Here is a 25,269-nt window from a genome sequence, read left to right as displayed (position 1 = left end):
GGTAGGGAGGTGCTGGTCCATATGTGTGTGTGTGTGTGTGTGTGTGTGTGTGTGTGTGTGTGTGTGTGTGTATATATATATATATATATATATATATATATATATATACGAGGTCTGTTAAAAAGTAACGGACCTTTTTATTTTTTGCAAAAACTATATGGATTTGAATCATGTGTGGTTGCATCAGCCAAGCTTGAACCTTCGTGCACATGCGTGAGTTTTTTCACGCCTGTCGGTTGTGTCATTTGCCTGTGAGCACGCCTTGTGGGAGGAGTGGTCCAGCCCCCTCGTCGGATTTTCATTGTCAGGAAATTGGCTTATCAACTGCTGCTTTGCTTCATCAAAATTTTTTCAGAAAGTGTGAGAGACAGCCAAGTGGAAACCATTTGGAAAATTCAGATGGCTTTCGGTGAAGATCTTATGGGGATCACACAGATTAAGGACAATTACAACTGGATTAAAGACGGCCCACAGCGGCGGATGGCGCGCCGCGCACCGAGCGGTGATCAACAGGCTCAAACGACCAGATCATTTCCAAAGTGAACGCTTTGTTGATCCGGGATGACGTCTGACTACCACAGAAATGGCAGAAGAGTTTGACATCAGCACTTTTTCGGCATGAAAAGACGTGCGGAGGACTTCGCGCGTTGGGACGGAGGCGCAGGGCACACAACAAAAAGCAACCCTGTGATGAAGCCTCACAGGACATGTTGTGGCATGTCCAGGTCGTCCACAATTTCTTGGATAGTCACACGACTGAAAAGCCACCGAAAGACATCTGAATCTTCCGAATGGTGCAAGAGCTGGGCATGTTAGGGCTTGTCCTGTGAGACCAACATGGAGGTGCTTTCGTCCCGCGCCATGAGGGGCTCCGTGGCGAATTTCTCCGCTCCTCTTTCCATTAGAAAAACTCCTGTAACAGTGGAATGTGCCGAAAAAGTGCTATGTCCAGCTGTCTTGCCATTTCTCTGGTAGTCAGATGACGTCCCGGATCAACAAAGCGTTCACTTTGGAAATTATCTGGTCTTTTGAGCCTGTTGATTGCCACTCGGTGTGCGGCGCGCCATCTGCCGCTGTGGGCTGCCTTTAATCCAGTTGTAATTGTCCTTAATCTGTGTGATCCCCATTAGATCTTCACCGAAAGCCATCTAAATTTTCCAAATGGTTTCCACTTGGCTGTCTCTCACACTTTCTGAAAAAATTTTGATAAAGCAAAGCAGCAGTCGATCAGCTAATTTCCTGACAATGAAAATCCGACGAGGGGGCTGGACCACTCCTCCCACAAGGCGTGCTCACAGGCGAATGACGCAACCGATAGGTGTGAAAAAACTCACGCATGCGCATGAAGGTTCAAGCTTGGCTGATGCAATCACACATGATTCAAATCCATATAGTTTTTGCAAAAAATAAAAAGGTTACTTTTCTAACAGACCTCGTATATATATATAAGGACTCAAATAATTAATGTTTTCCTCAACATATTGGTGCTTTTTACACCAACTGGATTTATTTTGACTATCTGTTGTCGATCCATCTGCATGTAAGCAAACTTGGTGGAATAAATGAGGACCAGCCAAGGAAAAAGTAATTTAAGCCGGAGGACAAAAGAAGATCAAAGCTCAAGGTCACAGGCCAGGGTCAATATTTTGGTCGAATTGTTATGGGTTGGTGGCATTTAGAATGGCTATTTTGAAGAACTGGTTAAAGATATGCCGATGGTTACTATTAAACACAAATAGGAAGTCATACATCTCTTGTTTATGAACACATAGCCTTTGACCTTGGATGATCTTGTAAGGTTAAGCTCAAAGTCATCTATATTGGAATAGCCAAGGGGCTTCTGTGTGCATGTGTGCGTGTGTATGGCCGTGATCACGCAAAAACTGTGGAGAGCTGACATTTGCAATTTGGTATGCTTATGTATTTTGAGTCAAGGATGAACGCTGCGAAATTGGAAAGTTGACAGGGAAAATATTGTTGGAGAAATTTGCAATTTTAGCTAACAAAGAATGGACGTCGTGCTGCAATGCACCATTGGTGTTTGGGGTTTTAAATGTTGTTATTATGGTTCATGTTAGTTTAACAAAGTTGTTAGTGTTACTGAATTATTGTGTTTCTGTATTTCAATTGGTTTAGTCAGTTTAGTTCAGTGTTATGTTGCTGTCACCATGAGTAAGTTAAGTGTTATGTTGGCACCATGAGTGAAATGTGTAGTGCTTTTAATGTTTTCCCCCACCGTCTCCGTCAAATTAAAAGCACCTACATGTAGCAGAATGCATAAAAGACAAAGTGTGTGCACGCTTGTAACTTTAATCATGCACATACTATGGAGGGCTGACATTTGCTGTTTGGTATGCTTATAGATTTTGGGTCAAGGATGAACAGTGCCAAAACTGAACAATGATACAACTAATATCTTTAGAGAAGCTACATATATTAGCTAACAACACTGAACAATGGACACTGATATTTACATTCAGGACTCACACACCAATCCAGCAGGGTGCAATAAATCACCGATATATTAAAAGCATGAGTGCCTGATTTTATTTAGTAAATTCAATGTAAGTACATAATATAATTATAAATACGTTAAAAATGCATGGATGACATAAGAAAGTGAAAACACTTATTTCCATTGTGGACCATTTAAAAATCAAATGACAAAATAGAAGTTAAAAATAAAATAATAACAATAATAATACTGATAGTAGTAGTAATAATAATAATGATGATATAATAATAATAGTGTGTATATGATAACAAGAACCTAAACAGTTTATAAATACTGAGACAGTAAATTAGCATTAACAAAAATTCTGCAATTAAAAGGGTTGAGTTCTTCAGAAAACTGTCGAGATCTATCTAACGTCTAAGGTTCTCAAAACATCTATATTATAATAGCCAAGTGGCCTCTGTGTGCGTATGTGCCTGTGTATAGCTTCAATAACACTGCAAAAACGGACAGTTGACAGGACAAATATGTTTTAAGAAATTTGCGATTGTAGCTAACCAGTAAACACTGGACATTGTGCTGCAATGCACCATGGGAGTTCGGGGTTTTAAATGCTGTTATTGTGGTTCATGTTGTTAGTGTTATTGATTTATTGTGTTTTTGTTCAGTTGATTTAGTCAGTTTAGTTAAGTGTTATGTTGGTACCATGAGTGAAATGTGTATTGCTTATAATATTTTTTCGCCACCGTCTCTGTCAAATTACAGCAGAATGCAGAAAAAAAGAAAAAGAAAAGCTGAGCGTGTGTGCGTGCAAATTGTTCATGCACAAATGGAAGAGCTGACATTTGCCATTTGGTATGTTTATGTATTTTAGGTCAAGGATGAATGGTGCCAAAATCAAATGTTGATAGGAGTAATGTTTTCAGAGAAGCTACATATATTCAATAACAACACTGATATGAACAATGGACATTGATATTTACATTCTGGACTTCTCAAAATAGTAATACTGATTAGGTTGATATTAACTGAGAAATTTAAGGTATTAGTGAATTAACTCAAAACTTGTCAGAAACCACACAATACAGTAAAAACAGTAATGTTATTTACTAAGCACTCAGGTTTAAATCAGCTTAAGTGGAGTGGTCTTACCTTCCTGTAATTAGGAGGAAGAGGGTGAGGATGACAAGGAGAGTAAAGCCTCCTACTGCTGCCGTGACAATGACCAACACCTGGCCTTGGTCAGATGCCAGGTCTGATGCTGAAGGTACAGACAGAAAGAACAGTTAGAGAGAAAAAGTATGATAGGGATAAGCTGTAGGAAGTAGGAAAGAAGATGAGGGAGGAACGAAGGTCAGATGGAGATGAACATCACTTCCCATCAATATATAACAAAGCATTCACAGTCTTTTTTTAATATATCACAGCGAGATGTTGGCTCAGCTCTTTGTAATGCTAAAAACCCCAGTGTCAGCTTTCATATGGCAATCATTCATTGGCTTGATTCTGTTTAATTAATATTATTCATTCATGAAATTGTGATTTAGTCTGTGATCATTTGGTTAAATTGGTCCCATTTGGTATTCATGATTTTCCCTTTTCTCCATCTTGTCACAAGGCGAACGAATCTCAGATAATTGAAAGATGAATGCTATTACCAAACTTATTTCTATAATATTTCATGCTTAATGAATATGAATTGGAGATCAGCATGCATGGTCGGTAAGCCTGATGAGCGGGGCTCGTCCGGGTTTATACAGTATGGCTGTGTGTGTGCATTTGTATCAGGGGTATATTATGTGCGTGTGTGTGTGTGTGTGTGGTCTGATAGACATAATTACAGAGCACTCAGAGGAAGAGAGTGAGAAAAAGAGTGGAAGTGGCGGTATCCAGATCACACAAGACAGTTCTGCCCGTAGTCAGCTTCACAAATCTGCCATCACTAACGAAGCCAGTGAGGTGGACTGATGCTGCTGTAATGAGGCGTTTGCGTGCACATAGAAGAGAAAAAGAGGTGACAGAGGACAGAATGAAGAATGAAGGATACAAGGTGAAAGATGAGGAAAAGGATGACAGAAGAGGGATAAATGGAAAGAAAGACATAAACTTAAGTGAAAGACAATATACAGGTGGAAGGAAAATGGAGCGATCAAGACATTGAGTGACACGCAGAGAGCGCAGGGGAGAGAGAGTGAGAGAAAGAGGCCAAATCTGCTTTCTCTTTCAGATAAAAGGCTGGGCAGTACAAAGAATTGGCCAGGTGTCATCTGATCCGCAGATAAAGCAAAGCTCTGCAGCTTTGGAAGGCAGAGGGGCACAATAAAGCCAAATCACCTCTCAACAATACCTCACCCAACATAAAAGGGCAGCTGAACCTTTGTAATTCATGAGAAGAGTTGAGAATAAAAGACACAGACTACACAAAAAAATGAAATAGATAAATAATAAAAACACACACAAACAAACACAAAGTGCACCAGACAATGTTTATTACCAAACACTTTTTGATTTAATTAAATGATGATTGTCACATTGCTAGATTTGAAGTGGTTTAAAAAATAGATGGATTGATGTTTAACATTCCCAAATTCTCACATTTCAGTGGGTGTATCTGTATAAATATATCTCATCTGTATAAAAATATCTCATGCACACAGTAAAATTGTGCCTGAAGTGGCTCATTTCTTTCTTGTGTGACAGCCAATCTGCACTGAATGCAACACGCCTGTAGTCTATGGAGGAAACAGGAACATCTACAATGACACACCTTAACTAAATGGACGTCCCCCAGATCTACACTGTTTGCTAAAGACATGTCAATCTACAAATAACAAAAAAAAAATTTGCATGACATGACAGAGAATCTAATAGGGCAGCACAGTCTCATTTGAATTCATTTGAACTCAGCGTGATATTGCAGGATTTGACCAGTTATGGGGATAGCCACTCCCGGTGCGCAAAATATACACAGCATAACTTCACATGGGAACATGGTGTGCTGTTTTGTTTTCGGCAGCAATCGCTGAAGCAGTCGTGAAAAGTGCAGTTTTTTTGGTTCTCAGTGGAGAAGGGAAGACAAGGCAAATGTGAGAGGTCTTTTCAGTAAATCAAATCAAATCAATTTTATTTATATAGCGCCAAATCACAACAAACAGTTGCCCCAAGGCGCTTTAAGTAAGGTAAGTGTTAACCTACACAGCTAAGCAGAGTAGCTACGTTCTCTCACCGACACAACCGCCTCGACACGTTTGAGGTCTGGGTCAGAAACAAACTGCAACACATGTCCATTTTCCACCGCATCATCACTTGTTCTTTGTATTTTCACTTTGTTCCGGAGGGAACCCATGCAAACATGGGGATAACATGCAAACTCCACACAGAAACATCACAGGTGGGAATCGGTGACACAGGTGACATTGTTAAGGGCCCCTTCACACAGTGCGAATAAGTATAACTCAGGGCACCTCACGGTGAAACAGCTTGTACTCGTATGAGTGAACCACAAAACTCCGCACCAACCCTTTAACCCTCTGGGGTCCAAGGGCATTTTTTGTACAGTTCACTCGCCTGGCATAAATGTTTTATTATTGCTGTTAAAAGCTCACCCTGCATCCCACAATCAAGTGGTATGTCTCTTTTATTCAGGACAACATGTACTTTCAGAATATATATGCTATAGTGGTGTTTTATAAGTCTAATGAAGGTTTACAATCAGAAATAAGAAAATAAAAAATAAAGTGGAAATAATTTTCACACACATTTACTCAAAACACACAGCAAACTATAATAAACAACTATTTTGACACTTTATAAAGTTAATTTGGGATCTTGTACAAAAGAATTTACAAAATTTAGGTTCGAACAATAAACACAAATGCACATTTTGAACAATATATACAAAATGGTCTATGCATTTTGTTTGTCTTTATGCCACATCTCAAAGCAATTTCTGTCTGCTATTACACAAAGGCTTACAACACAAACGTTTTATTTCCATGGAGTCTGACTCCCTCTTGGAATGTGTTCCAGCACTGTAAACAACCTTTCTTCACAGTATGAGGCCCTGTTGACACCCCCCCTTTCATTCAAAAGCATAAACATCACTTTATGAGTGACAGCGAGAGAGGCTTATTCAACAATATTCCCTGGCCAAGTAGTGAATCATTTCTCTCAGTGACACTCTTTGGTTGACCACATAAGGTTGTATGAGACCCTCTTACGCTGATCTCCTTCATTCATATGCGCAACGCTGTGCTTTTACGCATGGAGCCAGCAGCCAGAGGCTATTCAGACAGCATTCACGTGCCAAAGAGTAACACATTGCTTCTACAAACAATCTTTGGTCTACCATGTGAGAGTGCTCTGCCCTACGATTGGATATTGGAAAACCATGTGACGGTGAACCAATTCCGATTGGACACTCACATTGTACACATCATACAGCACATCATCATACAGCTTCTATGAGGAGTACAATGATGGTGGATGGCTGGCTCAAAAGTCCACGGAGTTAACTTTTCAGCAACAAAAAAGAGTAAGTTTCTATGTCAAATCATTAAAAAGTTATTTATAATTTAGTAAAATTTGTACTCAGCCTTCGTATACAATAGCATCAGCCCCAGATCTTAATTAAATGGGGTTTTCAATGTTATATTTGAATGGGCACAAAATCTGTAACCCAGTACAGATAGAGACCAAACTTTATCAGTTGTTAAAGGATACAATCCTACATAATGCTGTCAAATGTGTAAGGCAATCAATCTTTTTTGACAGTTAAAAAATATTGAAAACTTGTTCAAAGGATAAGGATTTTTCCAATTTTCCCTGATTATTCCTGACTTTGATCTGAACTATGACCTTGAAAATTGAATCTGTAATTAGGATGTGAATGCTATGCTAAAATTTCATAATGACATATGAAAAATTGTGGGTTACAGGCTGTTCACAAACAGATAAACAAGCAAACGGGTGAAAACATAACCTCCGCCCAAGTTCATGGGGAAAGGTAACAACAACATATCATCCATTATGAGCAGCTGAGGTTAGAAAGGTGGGGCTATGCCGAAACACCAATGCAATACAAAACGTTTTGCAGATACACCTAAACCCATCTTTGTGTGGACGGAGCCTCACTCAGCTTCTCTGGTGCTGCAATCAGCAAACTCACTGAGTCCACAAAGAACACAGTATGACAATCACAATGGCACACAAGTTACTGAACTGCATGACCTTATCCAACAGCCAGTCTGTGTAAAGTAGAGTAGGAGTCAGCACACATCCTTGAGGAATGCCAGACATCACTCGAAATAAATCAGAATCTCTACAGCACTCACACTACCTTTGAACAATATTGATTACAAAACTGGTTAGCTACAATATTCAGCAACTTACTGGCAATCCAGCAAATTACCAAGATATTACACGAGGAAACAATTTTGATGCTACTGGTGCAAACCTCTTTTGTCTCTCAGATGCTTTTTTGTGTACATATGCAATATGAGCCATGCTGTCATCAGTTTCCCCTTTTGCTGTTGGATCATTTCTTGAAAGTCAATCATGAGAATGTCTATAATGCACACGAAAGAGTGCAAATGCTTTAGCTGTCTGCCATCTCATTATGTTGGAAATGTACTCACAATGCAAATCAACAAGGGGCTGAGTTGTAAAAGTCATGCATTTTGGACAATAAAGAGATTATAATCCCATCAGAGACAAATCCATCAGTTCCACTGTGATCATATAAAGACATGAGTTCTTTATTCATCCACTTACAGGGGACTGAGGCTGGTTCATTTAGACTCTGATGAGACAGGGGATGGCAATCCGGCTTGAGCGGGATTCAGGCCAAATCCGGCTTGAGCCGGGTAGTGTTTTTCTTAATCTGAATGCCACAAATCAAATTTACGATTGGATTGTTTTCCATCCTTTAAGCAGGATTTGAGCCGGATACACCATGATGTGAACGCAAATGTGGCTAGAATCCGGCTAGCTCAAGGTTCATGGCATCAACTTCCTCGCTATGTCCATGCACCCACAGTTTCTTCTCAACAGTGGTGGTGTTCAGTGCAGCTGCAAAGGCAAAGACATTAAACAACTTTATTTCTTTGGGGGGGCCTTTTCAGTAAGAAAATTTGGTGGGTGCACTCTGATGTCCATATCCACACATTACCCATGTGGGACACCCATGCCAAGGGCACGAAGCGTAACTAGGGGGGTCCGAAGGCATGCCTGGACCCACACAAATGCGGGACTAATGGGTGTCCCGCACACACTCATGCGGGACGTGGGACACGGGATAAATACTGAGACTGTCACCGCCAATGAGGGATGGTTGGCAGCACTGGGCCTGAATGCTATCCATCTTGAATGGAATCTGGATTGAATCAGGCTCAAACCAGATCACCAACCTCAGTCTGAACATGTTCTTAAAAAGGGACTACACGTGAAAATGCTCTTTGATGCACTGGTACTCTATTATTTCCAAAGCATATCATTTTCCCAATGTTTGAAGAATAACTTCACCTAAAAATAACCTTTGCCAGCAGCTGTTTTAAAGAATGAACCCCTTATTGAATAAGAAGAAGAAGAAGAAGAAGAAGAAAACCTATACAGATCACATGATTTCCAGATTGTATATAAAGAATGTCTATCCTTAGGGTCAATTTAGCAGTATGACAGCAAAACATTTCTCATGGTAAAATTTTTAGCTTTGGCTTTTGATCCAGCTTTATTGTTTGCTGTCATCCATTTTGATGCACAAAGCCTTAGGTGGTCCTCTAGGCTGTGTGAACTCGATATTACACTGAAGAGTTGCTTGCAGCCAGCATTAACCATCAGTGACTGTTATATTAAAGGTTGAGTCCCTTTCAATTAATTTTTTTTCTCTTTTTTTGTTAACCATGGAAGTCATAAAAAGAATTTCTACAGAAATACAATTTTGTTTTAGTCTTCAAATAAAGAATTCACAGTTTTCTGTTTATAACATTATCAAAGTACACCTGGTCTTAACCCCTAGAGTCCTCAGGTTATTTTCCATACCTTAGGGCCCCTTCACACATAGTGCGAATTTGGTCGAATTACGCATAAAGTGCGCATGAAGCAGAAATCATATGCAATACTTGTAAATTCGTAGCTGCCTCTAACACCTTGTACACCTGTTGCTACAAATATTTGCGCACACCAGTGGTTGAAAGACAGAGTGTGCGCTGTGCAAGCCCATCAAATCCCTCCCGTGCCGGGTGTCGGCCATCTAACACCACTCGCAAGGCACTTAAAAAAATGTGTGGCCATTTGCACTGTTAACATGAAAGCAGTCAGCAGACAATCACTGTCGAGCTGGCAGTGAAATTTGTTTAAGTGCCCCATGAGTGTGGCTTTGCAAACAAAAACAGTGACACATTGGTGTGTGCACTGAACTGACAGGAGGTATGGCCGCCGACAGAAGCGGCTGTAGAGATCTGTGGATCTGGATGTCATGGTTGGACAACGTGTACTGTGTTTGGATGGATATGGACTAACAACTGCCCACTGTGACACATGTGTGTCTGCTTGCTGTCCTTACGTGGAGATAAATAAAAACATATATTGCTGTGGCAACGGGCTGCAGCAAGCGAGCGAGCACGTGCATGGTGTGCACATTGACAGGCTGACCCCAGGTTAAAACGGACCATCAGATCATAACACGCAGCCGGCGATCTGACTGTCACGTCACTCACATGAGCTCTGTTCCACATGACACCATGTCAGTCCTGCGGTACGCCGTCCATAAGACATGCCTGTCAGGCAGGACATGCGCACGTGGCCGGCTGGACACGTGCCAGCAGATGTGGACATGATAACTGCGCTCTGCTTCTCATTCATGTCATTTCATGACTGTACACCTGTGACCATGGGTCATCTACATAGAAAGAGACAGATTATATTCATATTGTCCACTTGATAAGAGGGATTCAATAAAATGTGATGTTTTTATATGGTGCGTGGCTTTGTTTTTTTAAAATACGTCCATGTTCTTCATGATATCAGGCAGTTTCCTGCACCTTTCAGTGGTCACTGCTAGATCTGTGGTAAAGTCTCTGATTGGCAATCAGATCTTTTGGAAAGTGCGGGTTCAATTCACGTGGGTGGCATGTAATTTTTATTTTTTATTTTCACAGCAGCTGTGCGATGTGTAACCACATTGTGCTGTGAAGAGCTGCTGTGAAAAGCTGCTCTGTTCCTGCATGCACAAAACCATCGCAGCATACATTTTTTTAAATTTTGTTTTTCTTCACAACAGCTGTGGGGCTGTGTTTGGGAACTGAGGAGACTAATTGCTGAAGCTTTGTAGGTGGAATTCTTTCCCATTCTTGCTTGATATACGACTTCAGTTGTTCAACAGTCTGGGGTCTCCGTTGTCCTATTTTATGCTTCATAATGCGCCACACATTTTCAATGGGCGACAGGTCTGGACTGCAGGCAGGCCAGTCTAGTACCCGCATTCTTTTACTACAAAGCCATGCTGCTGTAACACATGTAGAATGTGGCTTGGCATTGTCTTGCTGAAATAAGTAGGGATGTCCCTGAAAAAGATGTTGATTGGATGCCAGCTTGTGTTCCTCCAAAACCTGGATGTACCCTTCAGCATTGATGGTGCCATCATAAATGTGTAAGTTGGCCATGCCATGGGCACTAACACACCCCCATACCATCACATATGCTGGCATTTGAACTTTTGCGCTGGTACCAATCTGGATGGTCTTTTTCCTCTTTTGTCCACAGGACGCGATGTCCATGATTTCCAAAAACAATTTGAACTAGGACTGCAAGCAGTCATATATGGGCCCTTGTTCTGTGCAACCACCTACCCAGGCCCTTGTGACCACATGTGGGCATGTGCATGCAGGGGCAACCACTCATCACACAGTTAAAATTTTAAACAAATCACACAATGCATCAAGGAGTTATGACATGTTGATTGTTCATCCAGTGTACAAACAGAGGGGCTGAGTGTGTTCAGGGGCCAACCGTCATCATACATGTGAAGTTTCAAGTCAATCAGGCAAGCATGAAGGAGTTATCATGACTTGATATTCCATGGCAAAGGGTCAAAATGGCGGCACCATAGCGACCACACCCTTCAACATAGAGAAAAGCTTTCGATAACTTTTGGTCAGTATCATATTCGGATGCTGTCAAAGAAATTTCAAGTGCATTGGCCAAAATCCCTAGGAGGAGTTCGTTCAAATACAACATGTGGAAATCATGTCAAAAAGAGAAGAAAATGCAAAATGGCCAACTTCCTGTTTGGAGTAGACTCATGGTGCAAGAGACTTTTTTGTACATCTATGCAAGTCACAGATGTGTACCAATTTTCATCTCCCTACTCCAAAAAAACCCCTATGGGGAGGGGTTTTGGAAAGTTTCAACGGGGCGCTATTGAGGCACTTTGCCCCGCCCATGGGCAATGCCTCTATGAATTGTAAGAGGTTGTTGTGCTTGACCTGTGTTTCAATTTTCATAATGATATGACAAAATTAAAGCCGTCAAAAGGAAGAACGTAATTTCATGGTGAATGGGCAATATTCGGCACGCCGCCACACGGATGCCGTTACTCGTAACTTCACGGCGATCATCGTCTACGTTCACCAAGTTGTTCTGCATGTTTTAGAAGTGGAAGGAAGTTGATGGGGTTAAATATGTGACTTCAGTACCTGTTTAAGTATAATGTTCATATGGCGAAGGGTCAAAATGGCGTCACCATAGCGGCCACACCCTTCGACATACAAAAATGCTTTTGATAACTTTTGGTCAGTATCGTCTCTGGGTGATCTGGAAGAAATTTGAAGTGTATTGGACAAAATCTCTAGGAGGAGTTCGTTCAAATACAACATGTGGAAATCACGCCAAAATGAGAAGAAAATTCAAAATGGCCGCCTTCCTGTTTGGAGTAGACCCATGGTGCAAGAGACCTTTTTGTATGTCTATGCAAGTCACACATGTGTACCAATTTTCATCTCCCTACTCCAAAAAACCCGTATGGGGAGGGGGTTTTGAAAGTTTCAAGGGGGCGCTATTGAGGCATTTTGCCCCGCCCATGGGCGACGCCCCTATGAATTGTAAGAGGTTGTCGTGCTTGACCTGTGTATCAATTTTCATGATGATGTGACAAAATTAAAGCCGTCAAAAGGAAGAACGTAATTTCATGGCGAATGGGCAATATTCGGTACACCGCCACACGGACGCCGTTACACGGCGTTTATCGCCTATGTTCACCAATTTGTTCTGCATGTTTTAAAAGTGGAATGAAGTTGATTGGGTTAAGTATGTGACATTAGGACCTCTTAAAGTAAAAATAGGACATTTCCCGCCACCACTGGGGGGGCGCTATGGCGCAGGTGGGAACTTAAGATATGTAGATGTTGAGGGCAGAGCCCTCATCATGTCCAGCAAGTTTGAAGGATCTATGATTAAGTATGTGGGCGTGACAGCCGTTCGAAGTGAAATGGCGTGCTCCGAAAAGCTTGCCAAAGTTTGACGACCCCTAGCAGCCACGCCTTTTGACTTAATTAGAATCTTTTGATAACTTTTGATCACCATTGTGTTGTGATGATTTTGACCAAATTTGAAGTCGATCGGATGAAATCCCTAGGACGAGTTCGTTCAAATGTAAGTAGTGGAAATGGCCAAGAATGGCAAAAATTTGCTCAAAATCGAAACTTAAAATCAAAATGGCCGACTTCCTGTCAATATTTCACCATGACAGTAAGAGACTTTTTCGTGTGTCCTGGCATGGTAAATATGTGTACCGAATTTCGTGACGCTACGACGAAAAAAGCCCAAAGCGGAGGGGTTTTTGAACATTTCTAGGGGGCGCTATTTCCTGATTTTTCTGCCACCATGTGCGAGGCCCCCAAAATATCGAATTTCGGATCCTGTCGGACGACTTTGGAAAGTTTGGTGAGTTTTTGAGCATGGGAAGAGGCCGAAATTTCGATTTCAAGAGTGAGAATAATAATAATAATAATAATAAATAAATAAATACATAAATAAATAATAATAATAATAATAATAATAAACAGCGCAATTACAATAGGGTCCTCGTAGGACGTTGCCTACTCGGGCCCTAAATATGGACTCATCAGACCACAGCACACTTTTCCACGTTGCGTCTGTCCATTTCAAATGAGCTCAGGCCCAGAAAAGGCGGCGGCGTTTCTGGATGTTGTTGATGTATGTCTTTCACTTTGCATGGTAGAGTTTTAACTTGCACTTGTAGATGTAGTGACGAACTGTGTTAACTAACAATGGTTTTCTGAAGTGTTCCTGAGCTCACACGATAAGATCCTTTACACAATGATGTCAGTTTTTAATACAGTGCCGCCTAAGGGATCGAAAGTCACAGGCATTCAATGTTGGTTTTTGACCTTGTGGCTTATGTGTAGAAAGTTCTCCAGATTCTGTGAATCTTCTGATTATATTATGAACTGTAGATTATGGAATCCCTAAATTCCTTGCAACTGAACGTTGAGAAACATTGTTCTTAGTTGGACTATTTTTACACACAGTTGTTCACAAAGTGGTGATCCTCACCCCATCTTTGCTTTTGAACGGATGAGCCTTTTGGGGATCCTCCTTTTATACCCAATCATGACACTGACAATTAGTGTCCTCAGTTCCCAACTGCTTATTAAGTGTTGTTTGAAGGAAAAGTGATGTAACACAGTGGTAAACATACCACTGTCCCAACTTTTGTGAAACATGTTGTAGGCATCCATTTCAAAATGAGTAAATACTTGCACAAAAACAATAAAGTTTATCAGTTTGAACATTAAATATCTTGTCTTTGTGGTGTATTCAATTGAATATAGTTTGAAGAGGATTTGCAAATCATTGCATTCTGTTTTTATTTACATTTCACACAACGTCCCAACTTCACTGCAACTGTGGTTGTAAACACTGGAGACCAGAAATCATATTGTGAAGAATTCTGGATAAAATATGGACATATTTCACACAAAACGTTTGCTGGATAGCTGCTGGACAGGTAAATGGACTGCATTTATATAGTTCTTTTTCCATCTGAACCAGAAGCTCAAAAAAGTACTGTACAATGATGCCGTGCATTCACCCATTCACACATGCACTGTTGTCAGGGTGCTGCCATGGAAGGAGCAACTGGGGGATTAAGGTCCTTGCTCAAGGGCCCTTAGTGATAACATTTACCTATCTACTGTGTCAGTTGTCAACACTTATTTTATTTACACTTACAATATTTACACTTGGTTTGCCAAAATCAACCATGGATGAGCTTAATGTTTTTCAAAGTCTAAAGTAAACTTTGGACCTTGCACATTCGATTCTCTGTTCATGTCATCTGCAAGATCTCATGGAGAGAACTCACAACAGTTTTATCTATTTTCCAGCAATATAATGAACTGTAAATTTTAAAAATTCCAAAGGAATAAAGGGACAACATCATGGCTTAAATGTTGGCGCTCTTTCTTCACAGCAAGAAGGTCTGGGGTTTGATTCCTCCCACAGTGTGGAATTTGCATGTTCTCACCACGTCTGCGTAGGTTTGCTCCAGGTCTAGTTTCTCCCAGCCATCCAAAATAATAATGATAATAATAAAAAAAAATGAACATTTGGCCATTCTCTTTTCTCTGCCCTTGACCAATTCAGTGTCTCTAGGGCTGTGCACTGGACTGTGGCTGCCGACTGCTCCGCGAAGTTGGACTGTGTCTCACTATTATTAGGATGGGTTAAATGCAGGGGACAAAATTCATATGGGTGTACAATGACAATAAGGCCATTGCACTTTTTCATTTGTAATAAGTAGATTTCAACACAAAATCTTTTTTTCTTTTTTCAATTTTGTACTGCTGCAGTGTTGCCTGGGAAGGAAGTATGGCTCCAGGCCTGGTGGAGACAGAAGCTGGGTGAGGAGAGAGATGTGACATTTTGAGGGCAGTGGGTGAACAGAGGCTGATAATTTAACTTTGTGCTGTCGTGCGTGTAAATGCAGTTGCTGTATTTAACTATCAAAACCAAATACACGAAGAGTGCATCAGCTCATATTTGTGCATGGGTTATACATCACAGCAGTCAAGTGAAGAACTTTGGGGTTGATATTTGATCTGACACTGTCCTTTGACTCACACATTAGCAAAATCACTAAGATAGCTTTCTTCAATCTTTGCAATATAGCAAGGATTTGTCCTATCCTGTCTATGGTGGATGCAGACACTCTGATCCATGCCTTTGTCTCTTCTAGACTGGATTATTGCAGTGTCCTGTTCTCAAGGTTACCACAGTTCAGCATTAGAGGTCTCCAATTGGTTCAAATTCTCCTGTTACAGCTTTGACTAGTAGTAGAAATTTTGACCACATTACCATGATTTTGGCCTCACTCCAGTGGCCAGGTCCGAATTTAAGGTTTTATTACTAACTTCCAAAATTGTACTAGTGGCTGCCTACCTAGCTGACCTAATTAAACCTTACATACTGGCCTGTGTTCTGTGTTCTCAGAACGCAGGATTATCATGCGTCCTTAAGGTTAAAGGCTTAATGCTACGTTTACACATAACGATGGCAAGTCATGAATGCCACGAAGTATACATTCTTGGCCGCTGATCACAAATGTGATGATTCAGTGCAGAGGCATCAGGTGTCCTCAGGAACTGCTGCAACCTGTTACCACGTGTTACAATTAATGACGTGTTGCTGGAGAATTATCAGGAACCATTACGCACAGTCAAGAATAATGTTCTGCGTTGTTGCGCGCTGTTGCGCACTATCACGTGTAACAGCGCATCCTTAAGTTCTGTCACATTGTGAATGAGGTGAATTGTCTCCACACACACACCCATATTCATTCATCAGCTGCTGAATAATTCAGATTGCTCCAGTTTGCTCCTCAAAATCCACAGCAGAAGAACTTTCTGACTGCATGCTTTTTTTTCCAGTATTTTTATAAAATTTTCTTGCAAAGATATAACAATATGAATAATTGACAATATGAACATGTCAATATACAAGAAGAACAATACATTTCACACACACACATACACATCCATACTTGTGCACATATAAACCTTACATTGCGCAATTTATCACAATCCACTCAAATATCACTATTCAGCAGTAACAAAAAGGAAAATGCATAATAATAATAATGTAGAGATGACTTCTGTATTTCCTATTTCATAGATATAATATTCAAATATGGTTCCCACAATTTAACAAAAATCTTTTCGTTTACCCTTGACTATATATGTCAGTCTTTCAAGACCTATACATTCTGAAAGTTCCTTAATCCACTGTCTTGGGGAAGGGGCTTCAATATTCTTCCAATTCAGAGCAATAACTCTTCTAGCTTGTAAAAGTCCAAAATCCAATAGTTTCACTTGTTTTTTTTTCAATAGGCCATCAGGATATATTCCCAATATACATAATTTTGCACAAAGTGGAATGTTTATATTAAATATTTCCATTAAGCATTGAATTACATTTTTCCAAAAAAGTTGAATTGTCGCACATTCCCAAAGACAGTGTACAAGAGTTCCTTTAAAGTTACCACATTTATTACAAGTGTCGGGAATATTATTAGAGATATGGTGAAGTATTTCAGGAGTTATATATGTCCTTGTTAGCCATTTGTATTGAAGTAGTTTAAGTCTTGTATTTATTGTTTGTTTCTGTGCTCTTAAACATGCTTCGTTCCATTCAGTTTCACTTATATCTTCATGCAAGTCATTCCTCCAAGCATTCAATTTATCTAGTGTTGAATCTTTAGAATGGACCATGAGCAGGTTGTAAAATTTTGATAATAGACCTTTCCCTTTCTGGTGTTTTATAGCAATTTCTTCAATTGTTGATAGACAGGGGATATTCGTACTTTCTCTATATTTTGATGATATAAAATTTCTTATTTGTAAATATTTAAAAAAGTGCTTTTTGGGGATTTGAAATTTTTCACACAATTCATTGAATGTAAGCAGTTTTCCATCTACATATAGGTCCTTGATTGTCTGAATGTCTTTGTCTTTCCATAATTTGAATCCTCCATCCATCCTACCTGGTATGAACTGGTTATTGTTCCATATAGGTGAGAAACGAGATATTGTTATAGGGTTTTTGACAAGTTTATGGGCATTGTACCATACAGTTATTGTGTTTTGTAGAAATGGATTTTTTGTTTGTTTTTTAAGTAGTTTTATATTAGATGAATATAGATAGTTGTTTATTGGTAAATTTGGGATTGATTGTTGCTCGATGGATACCCAAGCTGGAGGAGTGCCTGTACTGAAATAGTGCAATGCTGATGTTAATTGTGCTGCCATATAATACCACTGAAGGTTTGGAAATTGAAGGCCCCCTCTTTCATAAGGTAAATAAAGTAGCTTGAACCGAAGTCTTGCTTTCCTCTTGTTCCATATGAATTCACTGAATATTTTGTTCAATTTATCAAAAAATGATCGAGGTAGTGGCAAAGGAAGTGTTTGAAAATAATATAAAAATTTTGGTAAAATTGACATCTTTATTATATTAATGCGTCCTATCATAGAAATAGGTAAACTTGACCAGCGACCAAGTGTTTCTGTGACCTCATCTACCAAGGGATCGTAATTTATAGTGACAATTTTATCTATATCTGGGGTGATTTGGACTCCCAGATACTTGAACCCATCTGTAGTGATAGTGAATTTGGTTTTTATTGGAGGGGATTTCCTGTCCTCATCATTAAGAAACAGTAGTACTGATTTACTATTATTGATTTTATATCCGGAAAATTCGCCAAATTTCTCAAGCAGGTTCATCAGGTTAGGAATAGTGTTCTTTAAGTCTGTTAAAAAGAATATTATGTCATCCGCAAATAAGGATATCAAATGATTTCTACCACCAATGTTGACTCCCGAGAGTCCTACCTGGGCTCTCACCGCTATAGCCAGGGGTTCCATAGCTAGTATGAAAAGAATTGGTGACAGGGGGCACCCTTGTCTAGTGGAACATTGTAAATGAAATGGTCTGGAAAGGTTATTGTTAGTTAAAACTTGGGCAGTGGGGTTTGTATATAACAATTTAATCCATTTGATGAAGTTTTCCCCCATTCCATATCTTGGGAGTAGTTTCAACAGATAGTGCCATTCTATCCTATCAAACGCTTGACGTGCATCTACTGACAATATTGCTGTATCACGAGCATTATGTTTCTCATATAATACATTTAACACACGTCTGATATTATGATAGCCTTGTCTCTGTTGAACGAATCCTTGTTGATCATCCAATATCAATTTGGGTACACACCTTTCTAGTCTTTTGGAGAGCACTTTGCACAATATTTTCAAATCGCATCCCATGAGACTTATTCCCCTATATGATGCACAATCTGTTTGTGGTTTGTTAGGTTTTAAAATGAGGATGATAGTTGCTAATCTTAGGGTGTCTGGGAGGGTCCCAATTTTGTATGATTCTTTAAACATGTCTAAGAGTGGCTGGGCTACTTTATCTTTGAACATCTTATAGAATTCTACCGGTAGTCCATCTGGCCCCGGTGCTCTGCTGCTGTTCAAACTTCCTATTGCTTCTTTTATATCAGTAATTGTCAATGTCCTGTCCAATATTTCATTATCTTCCTCTGACAGTTTTGGAAATTGTAATTTATCCAGGAAGTTGTTTTGGATTTCTTCGTTCACGTTACATTCTGATTTATACAAATGTTCATAAAATGTCCTAAAGCTATCGTTTATTTCTAGAGGGTCATAAGTTAGATCATCCAAGTTTGTTTTTATACTAAGAATTGCTCTGTCTGATTGCATTTTTTTTATCCTCCAGGCTAACAGTTTACTTGCTTTTTCTCCCTGGTCGTAATATGCTTGCTTCGTCCACATTAAACTTTTTGCTACTTTTTCAGTTGTTAGTTTATCGTATTTAGTTCTCATAATTCTTAAATTTTGCAGTTTGTCTAGGTCATTAGTGTTATAAAATTCATTTTCTAAAGTTTTAATTTGTTGTTCCATTAATTTAATCTCCATGTTATATTTTTTATTTCTAGTCCCTATGAAACTTATTATTTCACCTCGTATATAGGCTTTAAAAGCTTCCCATCTAATACTAGCGGATGTTTCTTCTTTATTACAGTCAAAATAATTATCTATACATTTTTCTACAAATTTTACGAATACTTCATCTTGTAACAAGAAGGTCTGTAATCTCCATCTTTTTGGACTATACACTATTTTACCCAATTGTATCTTAACAGAAACCGGCGCGTGATCACTCAGTACAATGCTATTATACCAACACTCTTTCACTTGTGGCTCCAAATCTACGGATGTTAAAAAATAATCAACGCGCGAGTGGCTTTTACAGCTGCCTGAAAAACAGGAATATTGAATACTATTTGGATTTCTAATCCTCCATATATCATGTAGTTTTAGATCTTTCATGTAGTTATGAAGTATCTTCCTGGTTTTCATATGTGTGCTATCACTTTGGGATGAACGGTCTAAGACTGGGTTGAGAGTGCAATTAAAGTCTCCCCCCATAATACACATTCCATCTGAAGTGGAAATATTAAGAAAAAGATTTTCAAAAAAGGATGGGGAGTCATAGTTGGGGCCATAAATATTTATAAGATTCATCTTTTGAGAGAATATAGTACCTTGTAATATAATATATCTTCCTCCTGGATCAATAATGACCTTGGATTTCTGAAATGGTATTGATTTATGGATCAAAATTAAAACCCCTCTGGCATGACTAGTGAAGCACGCATGAAACACTTGGCCAGGCCATCTTTTGGTTAGTATTTTGATATCTTGCATAGTCAGGTGTGATTCTTGTAGGTAAATAATTTTAGATTTTAACAACTTTATTCTATTCAATATTTTTTTCACTTTAATTAATTTTCTCATTCCCCTGACATTCCAGCTTGTAATAAGAGCATCAATATATTCTTTTTTACTTTCCATTTAGTGATTTATGATAAATAAGATTAGGACCAAAAATCACCATACCTCTTTCCTTGATAAAGTGCACATTTACACAGTCATACTCATTCATACACATATATACACACACATTGAACCCAGAACATATTTTAAACTTCCCCTTACCCACCCCTGGTATTCCATCCAGTGGAATGAGAACCCCACCCCTTTGAACACTGAAGTTCCCCAGGATGCCGATCCACAATACTGGGGAGAAGCTAACCAACATGACCTTTCTCCCTTGTTCCAACATCGACACCCCAACACCATGTTAGTTCTAATGTCTCTTAACCCCCTTGAAATAAGTATAACAATGGAAGATGTAAAAATAACAGTATACTGTATATATTGCTATTGATATCCAAATTATAACTGCCAACTATAACCTTGAGTTACTGAAGCTTAGCTTAGTAAATAAACAAAAAATATTTTAAATGAAAATATAGACATAAGAAAAACAAAACAAAACAAAAACACACCCTGTATTTATCAGGTATCACCTGCTTAGACATGTTTGTTTTATATCAGGAAATTCTTGATCCACATATTACCACGTTTCAGTTCAAACGCCACCAGTGTTCTCCGTGGAACCTTGAAGTCGCCTGTAGAATTCCTCTGCTTCCTTAGGTGTGGAAAAAAGGTGGATCTTACTGTCATGGAGAATTCTAATCCTGCATGGATTGTATTGAAACCCACGGAAAGCGTTAATGTCGATGAAGTTCTTGATGACGGGTTGAAAGTTCTTTCTTGTCCGGGCTGTTTCGGCCGAGAAGTCTTGTGCAAACGTGATCCTCTGGCCATCGTGCAAGATTTGTTGTTTTCTTGCTTCTCGGTAAACAAACTCTCTCTCTTGTAAGTTTAGAAACCGGATCAGAACGGCTCTGTTCTGGCCTGGTCTGGCTGTTGCTGGTGTGCGGTGGGCTCGTTCCAATGTAAATGAACGGTGCGTCAGGCCCAGCCATTTCGGTAGCATCTCAGCAATATAGTCGATAAGTCTACTATTCCCCTCGACTCCTTCACGTATTCCAAACACACAGAGATTTTTACGTCTTCCACGATTTTCCACGTCCTCCAATTTAGCCTCCAGGGAAGCAATGCGCTTAAGAGCAGTTTGTAGAGTTGTGTCGGCTTCCTCCTGTTTAGTTTCGGATGTGGCTATGCGGGCTTCGGCCTGTTCAATGCGAGTCGTGTTTGCAGAGACGTCTTGTATTGTCTGTGTTAGGTTACTCTCTAATGTTGTGAGGGCGGATGACATATTGCTCAATTTTTGATCAATTTTTGACTGCATGCTTAGTTGGGCTCTGTGCCATGGAGTGGCACAGAAAGGAGGAGGAGATGGAGAGAGCCAGATGTGTGGCTCCACGCGGCTCTCATCTTACTCATTTTCCAAAACATCAGACATATCTTGCCTATGTGTAAATGCACCTTCAGTCTTATGTGTCCCCAGTGGTCCAGATACTGGCACTGGTGAGACTGGGCTTTCTCTGTGGCTGCATCCAGACTTTTTAAATCTTAATTAAAAACCTTCCTTTTTAGAATGGGTTTTGCACAACCAGCAGTGCTCTGACATTTTATTTAAGAAATAACCCTGTTGTGTCTGATGATTTGTAGACATTCATGCTGGTTATACAGTCGCAAATTGAGCTTTAAGGAAAAAGGAGTTTTATGGCGATGCGTTAGCGGAGCCAGTAAAACAAATATTTGTGACCGTATAACAGCATGAACATCCGCAAATCATCAGACACAAGGGGGCTTTTCCCATTCTAATCCAATTCCATCGTTTGCATGGTTTATTTTCTGTAGGTAACTCAGTCTGCGAGGCTTACCTTCGAGCCGATGGAGCATCGCTCCAACAGCAGTCAGGGCATGGAGTAATCCATCAAATGATCAAAACCATCAAATGTGAAACGGTAATTCTGTATCAGAATCCACTTCAGTACTTTCTTATGGTAGCTTAAATTCACCCATTTTGGTGGCGGCGGCATTGTCGGTACATCGCTAACAGCTAACAGCACTAACAGCGAACAGCACTAACAACTAGCAGAGCGCGGCCGGTGTTCTGTCGAATTGTGTGTCTTGTCTCATAAATCAAAAGTTCCCCATCCCGACAGTACTGCGCATGCATGCGCATGAGCAGTTGCATGGAGGACAGGAATGATATTTGACAGGAATAACATATTGTCAGAACACTGGTCAGGGTGCAGAGTAATACATCCAAATGTGAAGTGGTCAAATATTTTGCCATCGTTGCCCCGATATTATACAGCCTGAAATCTCACACAATTAACCAATCAGATTTATGGAAAAATGTAATTGGATTAGAATCGGTTCTTATCTGCAAATATTTTGGATGTACTGTATATTTTTACTGATGTGTATGTTTTAAATTTGCTTATTGTCTTAAGTTATTTTCTATGTTTTTAATCTGACCATGAAGCTTTGGAATCTGCTAACTGACTTTTTCTGTTTTTTCTTCTTTTTTTTTTTTGTAAAAATGTTATAACTGTTAGACTGGACCAAGCAGTGGGTCACCCCTCTGAGTCTGGTCTGCTTGAGGTTTCTTCCTCAAAAACAACAGAGGGACATTTTTCTTACCACTGTTGGCGATGCGATTGCTCAGTGGGGTTGGTAAGGGTTAGATCTTACCCGTGTAAAGCACCTTGAGGTAGGGTTGTTGCAATTTGGGGCTATATAAATCAATTGAATTGAATAGAAAAATGCTCCAGCCTTCTCTTAATTTGAATTTGAATTTATTTATTTATCCAGCACACAGCTGAGCAACAACAAAGGCAATAACAAAACATAAAATAAACAATGTACAAAGAACCCATGTGGCCAAAAGGTGAAGGCAGAAGCCAAGCTTATAAGCACCCTCCCCTTATACCATTAAAAATAAAGAATGTGTATATATATATATATATATATATATATATATATATATATATATATATATATATATATATATATATATATATATATATATATATATATATATATATATATTCGAGGTCTATTAGAAAAGTATCCGACCTTATTATTTTTTTCAAAAAACATATGGATTTGAATCACGTGTGATTGCGTCAGCCAAGCTTGAACCTTTGTGCACATGCATGAGTTTTTTCACGCCTTTTTCATTGTTTAGGAATGGCTCAGAGACTGCCGCTTTGCTTGATCAAAATTTTTTCAGAAACTGTGAGGGACATCAAAGTGGACACCATTCGAGAAATTCAGATGGTTTTTGGTGAAAATTTTATGGGCTTCAAAGAGATTACGGAGTGTTACTGTCGCTTTAAGGACGGCCCAGAGCAACTGGTGGTGCGCCGCGCTCCGAAGCCGCCATCGACAAGCTCAGCGACCATTTCATTTCTAAACGGATGGCTGTATGGATCCGTGACCATCGTGTGCAATTTCCCTGGTTATCACAAGAGCTGGACATCAACCATTTTCCAGCAGATTTCACTTTTAACAAGAGATTTTGTCATGGAAAGCCGAGCGGAGGCTTCGCGCATCACGATGGATTCGCTACTGGAGCGAGACAAAACCACCTCCGTTTTGGTCTCACAGCACAGCTTTGAGATGGCGTTCAGACAGCTGTCGGTGGTTTTTCCATCGAGTGATTATCCGAGAAATTGTGGATGTGCCTGGACATGCCAGAACATGTTTTTCCCATGACAAAAACTCCTGTAACAGTGGAATGTGCCGTTCATTTCTGGATGCTGTGTTTTATCCGGGATGTCATCTGGCTAGCACATGAATTGTGAAAAGACGTGGACATCAGCACTTTTTCAGCACATTGAGACATACTTGCGGAGGAATTCCGCGTGTCGCGGCGGTGCCGCATAGTGCAAAGCAACGCCGTGATGAAGCCTCACAGGACATGTTCTGGCATGTCCAGGCACATCCACAATTTCTCAGATAATCACTCGATGGAAAAACCACCGACAGGTGTCTGAACGCTATCTCAAAGCCGTCCTGTGAGATCAAAACAGAGGTGGTTTTGTCTCGCTCCAGTAGCGAATCCATCGTGATGCGTGAAGCCTCCGCTCGGCTTTCCATGACAAAATCTCTTGTTAAAAGTGAAATCTGCCGGAAAATGGTTGATGTCCAGCTCTTGTGATAACCAGAGAAATTGCACACGATGGTCACGGATCCATACAGCCATCCGTTTAGAAATGAAATGGTCGCTCAGCCTGTCGATGGCGGCTTCGGAGCGTGGCGCACCACCAGTCACTCTGGGCCGTCCTTAAAGCGACAGTAACACTCCGTAATCTCTTTGAAGCCCATAACATTTTCACCAAAAACCATCTGAATTTCTCGAATGGTGTCCACTTTGATGTCCCTCACAGTTTCTGAAAAAATTTGATCAAGCAAAGCGGCAGTCTCTGAGCCATTCCTAAACAATGAAAAAAATGACGAGAGGGGTGGACCACTCCTCACTCAAAGCCTGCTCACAGGCGAATGACGCAACCGATAGGCGTGAAAAAACTCAAGCATGCGCACAAAGGTTCAAGCTTGGCTGACGCAATCACACGTGATTCAAATCCATATGGTTTTTGAAAAAAATAAGAAGGTCGGATACTTTTCTAATAGACCTCGTATATATATATATATATATATATATATATATATATATTAGCAGTCTATTAGCATTAGAGGTCTATTAGCAGTCTTTGAGTGAGGAGTGGCCCACCCTCTCGTCGATTTTTTCATTGTTTAGGAATGGCTCAGAGACTGCTGCTTTGTTTGATCAAAATTTTTTCAAAACTGTAAGGCACAACTGAGTGGACACCATTGATAAATTCAGCTGGTTTTCGGTAAAACTTTTAACGGCTGATGAGA

The 25,269-nt window shown here is 39.9% G+C and overlaps 1 protein-coding gene across 2 annotated transcripts in view; it reads right to left on the bottom strand.

Moving 5' to 3' along the window:
- Positions 1 to 25,269, bottom strand: part of LOC117524148 (ephrin type-A receptor 6-like) — an 866,515-nt gene that overhangs the window by 140,541 nt on the left and 700,705 nt on the right. For both annotated transcript variants that reach the window (XM_034185882.1, XM_034185881.1), the window contains one exon: positions 3,608 to 3,716. In XM_034185882.1, the coding sequence (XP_034041773.1) occupies positions 3,608 to 3,716 (109 nt within the window). The remainder of the gene's footprint in view (positions 1 to 3,607; positions 3,717 to 25,269) is intronic.

Source organism: Thalassophryne amazonica, chromosome 14 (assembly GCF_902500255.1).
Source record: "Thalassophryne amazonica chromosome 14, fThaAma1.1, whole genome shotgun sequence".
NCBI classification, from domain to species: domain Eukaryota; kingdom Metazoa; phylum Chordata; class Actinopteri; order Batrachoidiformes; family Batrachoididae; genus Thalassophryne; species Thalassophryne amazonica.
This window is presented reverse-complemented; position numbering and strand designations above follow the sequence as displayed.